General features: G+C 40.2%; 2 protein-coding genes across 2 annotated transcripts in view; one reads left to right on the top strand and one right to left on the bottom strand.

Moving 5' to 3' along the window:
- The window catches only part of LOC111651593 (polypyrimidine tract-binding protein 3-like), a gene marked incomplete at its 5' end in the record, with an annotated part of 6954 nt that extends 3045 nt beyond the window's left edge, over positions 1-3909 (top strand). The window contains 3 exons of the mRNA XM_023401584.2: positions 1339-1561; positions 1764-1841; positions 2052-3909. Coding sequence (XP_023257352.2) covers positions 1339-1561; positions 1764-1841; positions 2052-2184 — 434 coding nt within the window. The remainder of the gene's footprint in view (positions 1-1338; positions 1562-1763; positions 1842-2051) is intronic.
- Positions 3910-5234: 1325 nt separating this feature from the next.
- ugcg (UDP-glucose ceramide glucosyltransferase) overlaps positions 5235-11555 on the bottom strand; it is a 9567-nt gene continuing 3246 nt past the window's right edge. The window contains exons 2-10 of the mRNA XM_023401585.2: positions 9728-9872; positions 9288-9390; positions 9091-9192; positions 8885-8997; positions 8373-8551; positions 8202-8288; positions 7907-8014; positions 7679-7757; positions 5235-7201 (exon numbers count right to left, since the gene is read on the bottom strand). Coding sequence (XP_023257353.1) covers positions 7031-7201; positions 7679-7757; positions 7907-8014; positions 8202-8288; positions 8373-8551; positions 8885-8997; positions 9091-9192; positions 9288-9390; positions 9728-9872 — 1087 coding nt within the window. The 3' untranslated portion in view covers positions 5235-7030. The remainder of the gene's footprint in view (positions 7202-7678; positions 7758-7906; positions 8015-8201; positions 8289-8372; positions 8552-8884; positions 8998-9090; positions 9193-9287; positions 9391-9727; positions 9873-11555) is intronic.

The raw sequence follows: 11555 nt of genomic DNA, 5'->3' as shown, positions 1-11555 counted from the left end.
TCGGTGAGAAACTCTTTATTCAGACGCATGTTTCTGTTGGACATTTTTATTTCACAGCTGTTTATTTAACAACAGAATAAATAAGTAAATAAATCAGAGCTTCATTTTGTCTCTTTTAAAGAAAGATGCAAAACTCAGAACACAACAAATAAAACTCTCAACAGATCAATAAACAAATATGGAAAATTCTAATAATTAAATTGATTGTTGTAGATTTTTCTAATGGAGTCTGGTCACATGATATTTACATTATTTTAAATCAGCAGGTATTTTGTTTATTGTTTATTTCTGTTTAATTTGTTCTGAGTTAAGATCATTGATTGTTTAAGGTGTTTATTGTTGATTGTTTGCAGGTGTTTGTTGATTGTTTTCAGGTGTTTATTGTTGATTGTTTTCAGGTGTTTATTGTTGATTGTTTTCAGGTGTTTGTTGTTGATTGTTTTCAGGTGTTTATTGTTTGTTTGCAGGTGTTTGTTGATTGTTTTCAGGTGTTTGTTGATTGTTTTCAGGTGTTTATTGTTGATTGTTTTCAGGTGTTTATTGTTGATTGTTTGCAGGTGTTTGTTGATTGTTTTCAGGTGTTTATTGTTGATTGTTTGCAGGTGTTTGTTGATTGTTTGCAGGTGTTTGTTGATTGTTTTCAGGTGTTTGTTGATTGTTTTCAGGTGTTTATTGTTGATTGTTTGCAGGTGTCTATGGAGACGTTCAGAGAGTGAAAATCCTCTTCAATAAGAAGGAGAACGCTCTTGTTCAGATGAGCGACGCCACACAGGCTCAACTGGGTCTGAAGCATTTTATATTTTTACATTTTTATATTTTAAAAGTTTTATATATTTCTATCTTTATATGTATAATAGTTCATTGTCTCTAATGTCAGTTAACAGTTAGTACATGCTAGCTAACGCTAACAACCTCGTTAACATCTGTAGCTCACCAGCTGTTACAGGAAAGTTGCTTGTGACAATGTAGCAAACTAATGTCACAATTATTTACATCAAGCTAATCAATAAATTCTAACGATTGGAAGAAATTACCCTAATGACAGTAAATCAATCAGTATGTTCATAACATTACTTTAATAACAACCATTTTCCTTCAGTAAATATAAATAAACAACGTTAAGTCTCTTGTGAGGTCATTGTTATGGAGGCGTGGCAGGTGGTGTCACCTGACAGCTGACTGATGACATCACACAGGTGACACTGTGGTTGAGAAACAGACCTGTTATTACAGCGCGTGACCACCGGTGTCACCAGAGACAAACCATAAACCTTTGTTTCATTTGAATTTCATTTTTAATTGAATCACATTATCTTAAATATTTTCTTCCCCTGACAGCAATGAGTCACCTGAACGGCCAGCGTCTCCATGGTAACGTGATTCGGGTGACGTTGTCCAAACACCCGGTGGTGCAGCTGCCTCGTGGGGGGGCTGGGCAAGAAGAGCAGGCACTGACTCGTGACTTTTCAGGCTCCGCCCTCCACCGCTTCAAAAAACCCGGATCCAAAAATTTTAACAACATTTTCCCTCCATCAGCGACGCTGCACCTGTCCAACATCCCGTAGGTTTATTTATGTAACATTGTTTATTTATTCTGTATCATTCATTTGTTTTATTTAATATTGTTTATTTTATTTAATAATGTTTATTTATTTAGTATTTATTTTATTTAATATTGTTTGTTATTTATCTTTAGTTTAAATTTCTCAGTGATCAGTCAGATATTTATTCCTTCCTTGTCTCCTTGTCTCTTTGACTCCTAGCTCCTCGGTCAGTGAGGAGGTGTTGAAGGATTTATTTTCCTCCAGCGGATTCACAGTCAAAGCCTTTAAGTTTTTCCAGTGAGTAACAGAAAAAAACAGAGTGAAAGATCTGAGTCACAGTCAATCAATCAATCAATCAATCAATAATCAAACCTGTTTAAGAATTGATTTGATCTTCAAAGTCAAGTAAAATCTGAATATTAAAGTTGACAGTAAAATAAATTCTGGTTTGTGGGTGGAAACATCAGCAGGGTGTGTCTGATGATGTCACTTCCTCTGATGTCACAGGAAGGACAGGAAGATGGCTCTGATGCAGCTGGCGTCGGTGGAGGAGGCCATTGAGGCGCTGATCCACCTGCATGACCACCAGCTGGACCACAACCAGCACCTCCGGGTCTCCTTCTCCAAGTCCACCATCTGACCTTTGACCCCAAGACGCCCCCCACACATAAATATACAGCAGGTCAGCTGATGTCAGCAGGCGGCCCTGGGCTGTCAGCATAGTTACTGTTGTCATTAGCCTGTTAGCTTTAGTTTAGTCAGCTATTAGCCTGTTAGCCATCCATTTAACTATAACACCTTTTAGCTTATTAGCTTGAATTTAGCTGCAGCAGCCCGTAGCTTGTTAGCTTTGAGGTTAGCTGCAGTAGCTCGTAGCTTGTTAGCTTTGAGGTTAGCTGCAGTAGCTCGTAGCTTGTTAGCTTTGAGTTTAGCTGAAGCAGCTCATAGCTTGTTAGCTTCATTTGTTCACAACAATTAAATTGTATAACATCAGAGATTCATGTTGATGTTTCATCTTAACAAGAGAAACTCAAACATTAGCGAGTGTTATTGATGTTAAAGTTTGTTGATGACGAATGTTAAGCTCCAGTACATAAATAGATAATAATAATGTCAAGGCTGACATGCTAGTAGCTAACTAACATCAAAGCTAACGGTCTGATAGCTCGTTAGCATGACGCCTCTGACCCTCTGATGTCACTTGCTCTCTGGACGTTTCAACCATTTTCCTTCCAACCCGTCACCTGACCTTTGACCTTTGGAGCTGACTAACCAATCAGACTGCAGGGATTCTGATTGGTCCGCGGTGAGAGCAATGGACCAGTGGGAGAGACCTGACACACCAACGAGCTGTGCCTACAAACACTCTGACATCACGATGACGGATGATGTCACAACAAGGGGTCGTCGCCATGGTTACAGAGCACATTCCTGAGTAGACTGAGAACTGAGTAGCAATGCATTGTGGGTAGTGAGGTCCAACAAGGAGCTAATGTGAGTGAACTGTTCTGTCTAAATGTTAAATTAATGTGATGCAGAAAAAAAAAATCAGGAAAAATTTTCTTTTTAAAGTTAAAAAGAGAATTTTCAAAATAAAACCTGCCTTTTTCTTAAAATTCCAAAAGAAATACTTTAATTTTTTATTCTTTTTGTTTTATCTTCAGCATGATTCGAAATCTGGTCTCGAAGCTGTAAATTATTTATTTAGTTTTCACTGTAACTTTGAGCTAAAAGCAAAAAGACATAATTTATCTTTTTATTTCATTTTTTTAATAATCACAGTTTCACTTTTATTTTATTGTTAAAATTTATTTTGACGACTTTCACAAACTTCCACCTTTTTTTATTTTATTTTCAGTGACGTGCCTTTCCATCGGCACTTCACTGCCATCTGATTGGTTAAATGATTACTATCATTTATTATTATTATTATAATCATTATTATTATTGTTGTTTTGATGTTAGCATTTAGCTGCAATCTCAACAAACCTTCTTCGTGCCTTATTTTTCTGATTGTTCTGCTGGTTTTTGGTTTTTGGTCGTGGTGTTTGGGGTCGTTCGTCGTTTTGATCTGACTTTGATTTTTCTTTTTTTTTTTAGGATTTTTTAGGTGAAATCTTTTTTGTTGTTTTATTGTTGTTTATATTTTGGGAGGGTTTTTTAATCATGAATGTATTTATACTGTAAGACATGAACTAGGTAATGCTTCAATGTCCCACCCACCTGTCCTACCTGCGTTTGTATTTATATATGTGTGTGTGTGTGTGTGTGTGTGTGTGTGTGTGTGTGTGTCATACTGAGCTGTGATTGGTTGATCCTCAAATGTCCCACCTTTTTTTCCTATTAAAAATATATTTAATTCTAATTCAGCTTGATTTTTTTTCCCGTCTTGTTTGGATTCATTTGTTGTTGATTTTCTTTTCAGGAAACAAGCCAGAAAAAAACAGGAAGTTTCAGATTCCCAGTTTGCCTTCTGACCTCTGACCTTTCTGCTGATTATGTTAAAAGTAAAAATGAGGCGGCGGCGACGACAAAGTCTTTTGTTGTTTTTGCTTGCAAATTTTTTTTATTTGTTGTTTTTTATTTTTGTTAACTAATTGATAGATTATTTTTTCTTGTCCTTGTTTCTTCGTTAGGTTTAAAAAAAATCTATTTATATAGTTTAAAAAATGAATATTCTTTTTGCAAACTTCTAAAAACATTTTAAAATTCAATTCTAAGATTATTATGTTTAGATAAAGTGGGGGGCGGGGTCAAACCAAGCTAAAACTAAAGTGTGCCTTTCAATTGGACTAACTCATTATCATGACATCACTTCCTGTTTAAATGGCTTTCCAGTATCTTTAAGTTAATACTCATAACGTGTTCCATAAGGTTTTTATTTGCATGATTTAAATTGTTTTTACATTTTCATGTTTCGATTCTTATTTCATATCAAGTCAAAGTTTTTTTTTGAATTGGGAGATTTAAACGTTGATGTAATCGAATCTTTGTGACTTCTCATGTAGCCCCGCCCATATATAACCCCGCCCAACCCCATCAAATCATAGCCCTTTTTTTTTTTTAAGCTTTAACGATGCTCCTCGTTACATGTCAGCAATCAATCAATCAATCAGTTGATCAATGAATGAATCTTTAAAGGAGAGCTGTCAAACACACACCTGACCTCATGCACAGTAAATGATCTGACAAACAAACCATCAAACACACAAACCTTTTTGTTTACATCTACATGTAACGTGTGATCATATGTACTTAACATGTTACATACTATTATCACGTGTGAAACATGTTCCAGTTGTTGACAGAAGCAGTGGAACAGCTGTTGTATGTTATGTGTTGGAGTCAGCTGTAACATGAAAACTCAATGTTTCTTTATGAAAACAGATTTTCTACAAACAGTTTGTGGAACTGAAATTCTTGTTTTAGTTTTTAAAACTGAGAAACTGTTGAGCTGCTTCCTCCACGTTTTTATACCTGAATGTTTACGAATGTAACGTACTTGTGGTGCATTGTGGGAGCAGGTGCGACTATTATTATATGAAATTTTTTAAATATTGAACCAGTGCATGATGTGGGGGGGGGGGGGTGTAGCATGAATTACTGAATAAATAAATAATCCAACAACCAGTCGACTGTCTGTCCTGAGCCAATCACAAAGCAGCACACAAGCAATCCTACAAATTAAAGTTCATGTTTGAAAGGATAAAACTTTATTGTTCCTGTGTTGTTGACACAATCCTCATTAAAAAAAACAGCAACTATAAACAGAAGAATCCTACTGATCCGATTGGACGACGGGGTCAGGGGCTCGTCCGACTCAAAGCTGAGGTCATCAACCAAACCGCCTGAGGCCACGCTAACAGTTAACAGTGAAGTAATGCGGCTTTACAAAAACACCTGTGGTCACACGCGCGCACACACACGCGCGCACACACGCACACACACGCACGCACACGCACACACACGCACGCACACAGTGTTCAACTGCGGAACAAACACAAAGTTCAGAAATGTGAATTTTTTTTTGTCTTTTTCTTAAACAAACGAGTTTTTTCTTTTGGTCCGATGTTTTTCACGTGAAATGTCGCGACCATGAAACGTCACAGAATACTGGAATTCATTCAGTGCTGCATCGTGGTTAACTTTTTCTTTTTTTTTTCTTTAACCCCCCCCCACACACACACACACACAGACACACACAAACACACACCTCCCCCCAAAGAAAGCAAAAGAAGAAAAATAAATTCAAAAGAATACAACAAAACAGAAAATGAATTTGATTCACGTGTCAAAGATTCTGTGATCTCATTGGCCATTTTTTTGTTTGTTTTCACATTGACACAAACGTTCATTCACTGAAGAAACAAACAAGTCATTCATTATAATTACTGGTTTCCATTTCTTCAGGATTAAATAAAGACCTTTGTCTGATCGTCACAGTAAAAACTTTATGACTGAATAAGGTTTTTTAATAACTTTAATAACAAATTTCATGAAAACCAAATAAAGAACTTTTTTTTTCTTCAAAATGTTAAACAGAAAAACTGATCCTGCAGTTACGAGGTATTTTTGTCAAACTACATGTTACCACATGTTTGTATTTGTTTGTGTTCAATGAATATAGTCTCGTTTAAATCTTCAGTGAACGTTGTTTTCTTCTTCTGTTGTTTTTTTATCAGATGACCCCCCCACTCTAACAGCTGTGATGTTCAGATCCTCGTTCTGAGCTTGATCCTAAATTTATTTTATTTTTCTGGATTAATCAGAAAACTGAACAGAGTTTAATTTGATCACGTCTGAGACCAACTCAAGTTATTTCAAGTTTAAAACACTGATAGTTTGTTGTCATGCCAACAGATCAGGTGTTCTGGTGACAGTAACAGGTGTCGTCTGTTTTTTTATTGATTCTAAATAATCCTCAGAATCAATATGTCAATCTGAGGGTGACATCACTTCCTGATTTCACCAGGTAAAAACTCAGGCAGATGAATTTCAAAATAAAAGACTTCAGGTCACATGTCGTTTTATCAAAAAAAAAAAAAAAAAAAACTTCAAACACAAAGAAAAACAGAATCAGCCAATGAGGAGAGAGCATTACCTCTGCTCCTTCCTCATTGGCTAATTTTCTCTCTAATTTTCTGCTCTTCTCGTCTGATCAAAGATCAGCTGACTCAAGGCGACGCATCACTCCCTCCCATTTTTTCATTCTTTTTTTTTAGTTTCTTCTTGCTGCGCTCTCATTGGCTTGTTCTGGCATCGTTAAGTTTTAGCACCAAAGGAACATAAATAGTTAAAAACACACACACACACACACACACACACACACACACACACACACACACACACACACACTTCAGTTTTTTTCTCATAAAAAAACAAAAACAAATAAACATCAGTCTTTTTTTCCTCAACCCCCCCCCATCCTCCTATGATGGAGGAGGAGAGGAGGAGGAGGATGAAGGTGTAACCAGTTGCTGTTGTAACTAGACGTCGAGGATCTCCTCTGCAGTGCCGCCGCAGCGCAGCCTGTAGCGACCGGTTCTCCAGCTGATGGTCGGGTCCCAGAGAGCTGACAGGAAGATCTGAACCGCCATCGACTCCCTGATGAACCATGCTACGGCAAAGTCCAGCTTTGAGAAGCACAGAGGGCCGCCCTGCAGGATGACGATGACCGATCAATAACCAATCACCAACACTTTCATTCAACCTCCTTATTTCTTCTTCACTTTCATTTTTTATGTCATTTGAACATTAATTAAAGATCCAGGTTCATTTTTCTTCTTCAGTCCAAGTGTGTGTGTGTGTGTGTGTGTGTGTGTGTGTGTGTGTGTGTGCGTGTGTATATGATTCATGATTTTAAGAATTTGTTTTATTTTTTTAATTTCATGTTTTTTGCTTTTAAGTTTTTATTTATAAAAATTGATTTTGTGTTTAAAATTTCATTCAATTCATTTCATAGTTTTGTTTTTAATTGAATTTCATAAATGTTTTATTTAGATTTATATATATTTACATCAAAGAAAAAAAGAGGATGAAAACACAAATATTAAATATGTTTATAAAATAAAATATTCAGATTAATTTTCTCATTTTAATTGAAACATCAAAGTGTAAAATGAAAACATGTTTACCTGAACTCCAGTCAGCTGGATGTAGTCAGATATGAACCAGGCCAGACAGTGACACATGAAGAAGACCATCATGTCCCACCTACACACACACACACACACACACACACACACACACACACACACAATACATATACATTTTATATGGAGTTTATGATAAATAAATAAAATACTTGAATGTCTGCCCAGCGACAGTGTCATCCCACCCTGCTCCTCTGATTGGCTGTGTACCTGAACACATGATGAGCAGCCCAGCCAATGATGAGGCTGGCCAGGAAGCACTCAGACACAGGCTCCAACACGGTGGCCGGAAGCATGTTGATCCTCAGCTTTGTCCACCTGTATCAATCAATATCAATATCAATCTAACTATCGATTAGTCAGAGATCATTCATCAGCAGTTGTTACAGACACTTCCTGTTCCAGCTCCACTCTGTCTGAATCATGTTTGATATTAAATGAAATTTAACATTAATGACTGAGGCAGAACATAAACAGCCAATCAGACAAAGGGTTCTGACGTCACCTGATCATGCGGGACTGAAACTGGCCAATGGAATACGACCCTGAGTTCTGCAGTGCCACCTGTGTTGCCATGGAAAACTTCCAGCCTCTGAGGAGAGAGACAATGAACAGACAATGAATAAATCAGCTGACCGCAGAGACATCCGCCAGGTGCTAATGCTAACTTGCTAACCTGTCTGCGATAGCTTTAGCCATGAAATAATCTTCAGCGATATACTGAGCGAAGGCGACCAATCCGCCGGCCTGATCCAGCACGTCCTTCCTCATCAAACATGACATCCCCGTCACACACTTTATCCCCGTCACGTTGGCTGAGATGTAGGAGCGCGGGTGGGACGTCCCGAAATACACCTGGACACAGGTTAGCATCCATTAGTATCCAGAAAGCCACGGAAACCATTTACTGCCATCATGTTAGCTGAGGTGGAGACGGTAGCAATACATTTAGCATATTAGCATATAAGTTTAAAAATAAAAAAATAAAAGTCATCGATAGCAGCGTTAGCATGAACAGCTATGAAAGCTCCTAAAAAACACGGGACAGCTAGAAAATATGTGTTATATTAGCTTCACAAGCTAATGCTAAATAGCATTCATAAACACAATTAACCATGACACAAGCATTAGCATTTGGTTGCTAAAAGTTTTCATCATGTTAGCATGGGGTTATCTTGTTAGCCTTACTTGCTCCAGTGTGGCAGCAAAGCCTTGGCGGTCGGCAACATACGGCAACCCGTGGACCAATCCCACCTTCTCTGTCATCTGATTGGTCAAATCTGTCAGGGTGTCAGGTTTCACTGTCACACACACACACACACACACACACAGTTAGCATTAGCACTTATCACCAACAGTCAACTGTCACTAAATAAATTAGCGGCAGCGCTAACCTCTGATGCCGCTATCACAGATCCACACCAGGCCGTACTTGGCTCCTTCGTAGCCCGGCATCAGGTTGTTGATCTTGGGGTTGATTCCGACTTTCTTCCCCCCTGAGAACCAGAGAACACATGCTAACATTAGCTGCTAACGAAAGACAGGAGCAGGTAAATGGAATAACACAGTAAAGACTGTATGAACTTCTCACCGATGAACAGTCGAGCGTCGACGTTCGGATATTTGCCCAACAGCTTTTTACAGACGTCAACAGCTGGATCGTCCTGGTCCTGAACACACAGCAGGATCTCATACTGCAACACAAACGCTTCAGTTACTCAAAAACCCTCAGCACGCTAACTGATGGATCTGAGGTCACCTGCGCCGTTAGAGAGGAGCACAGGTGGATTCTGGGTCAAGTGGGAGAAAGCTGGGTGGTGGTCAGGGGCAGGAAACAGGGGCAGGGGGTGTAAGGTGGGCAGTTCAACACGGTCAAATGATCGGTGGAGATAGGCAGATGGTCTTTGGGGCAGTAGCTGGGGGAGTTAAAATGGCAGCAGTAAGAAACTAAGTGATGTGATGATTGTTGGGGCAGTTGGTGGACAGTGCTGGGTAATTAGCGGGGGGGGGGGGGGGGGGGTGAAGAGTCACCTTGGGGTAATCCAGTGTGAAGAAGGTCTCCAGGTTGGAGATCAGGTTTGGGTCAACACCCTTCAGCGGCTTCAGCAAAGAAACTCCCGCCAGCTGCACAAAGGACTGTTTGACCTCTGACCTTTTCTTGTGGAGATGGAGACGCCTGAAAGGCAGAGAGACAGATGTTAAAGGTCAGAGGTCAGAGCCATCACATCATCAGGAACACATTAAACTATCCTCCAACATCTGAAGGTTGTCATTAACACTGACACCAGTGTCTTCTTCTGTGGTTCTTCAGACAGTTCGTCCTCCTCAGTCATTTTCAGTACGACACACTTTGACTCCCAGTCACACTCCAACAGACAGACAACAGACAGACAGACAGACGGACAACCGATGGACAACAGACAGACAGAAAACAGACGGACAACAGACAGACAGACGGACAACCGATGGACAACAGACAGACAATAGACAGACAACAGACGGACAACCGACAGAGAGACAACAGACAGAAAACAGACGGACAACAGACAGACAGACAATAGACAGACAACAGACGGACAACCGATGGACAACAGACAGACAGAACAACAGACGGACAACAGACAGACAGACAACAGACGAGACAACGACGGACAACAGACAGACAGACAACAGACGGACAACGACAGACGGACAACCGATGGACAACCGATGGACAACAGACAGACAATAGACAGACAACAGACGGACAACCGATGGACAACAGACAGACAGAAAACAGACGGACAACAGACAGACAGACAACAGACGGACAACCGATGGACAACAGACAGACAGAAAACAGACGGACAACGGACAGACAACAGACAGACAACAGACGGACAACAGACAGACAGAAAACAGACGGACAACCGATGGACAACAGACGGACAACCGATGGACAGAAAACAGACGGACAACCGACAGACAGAAAACAGACGGACAACCGATGGACAACAGACGGACAACCGATGGACAGAAAACAGACGGACAACCGATGGACAACAGACGGACAACGAGACAACAGACAGACAGACGGACAACCGATGGACAACAGACAGACAACAGACAGACAGATGGACAACCGATGGACAACAGACAGACAATAGACAGACAACAGACGGACAACCGATGGACAACAGACAGACAGACGGACAACCGATGGACAACAGACAGACAATAGACAGACAACAGACGGACAACAGACGGACAACCGATGGACAACAGACGGACAACCGATGGACAACAGACAGACAGACAACAGACAGACAACAGACAGACAACAGACAGACAACAGACGGACAACCGATGGACAACAGACAGACAGGCAACAGACAGACAGACAACAGATGGACAACAGACAGACGGACAACAGACAGACGGACAACAGACAGACAGACAACAGACAGACAGACAACAGACGGACAACAGACAGACGGACAACAGACAGACAGACAACAGACAGACAGACAACAGACGGACAACAGACAGACAGACAACAGACAGACAGACAACAGACGGACAACAGACAGACGGACAACAGACAGACAGACAACAGACAGACAGACAACAGACGGACAACAGACATACAACAGACGGACTGGGGACCTGCTCTACGCCGTTTGTCTTTCACACTAATTGAAATCCAACATAAGAGTCAAAGATCACTGATGCATTATGGGAGATGAGGTTTACCAAACAAGCAGCAGACAGAGGAACAAAGGATCATGTTTCCTGCTCTGGTAAAAACCACAGACCCGTCCAGGTGCATGCTGGTCCGAAACCAGTCCACATACCTGAATGAACTCCCATGGTGCATCAG

This window comes from Seriola lalandi, unplaced genomic scaffold (genome assembly GCF_002814215.2).
Source record: "Seriola lalandi dorsalis isolate HSWRI2012SDOR001 ecotype SW California unplaced genomic scaffold, Sedor1 jcf7180002053702, whole genome shotgun sequence".
Lineage (NCBI taxonomy): Eukaryota > Metazoa > Chordata > Actinopteri > Carangiformes > Carangidae > Seriola > Seriola lalandi.
Note: the sequence above shows the minus strand (reverse complement) of the source record. Positions and strands in the feature narration are given on the sequence as shown.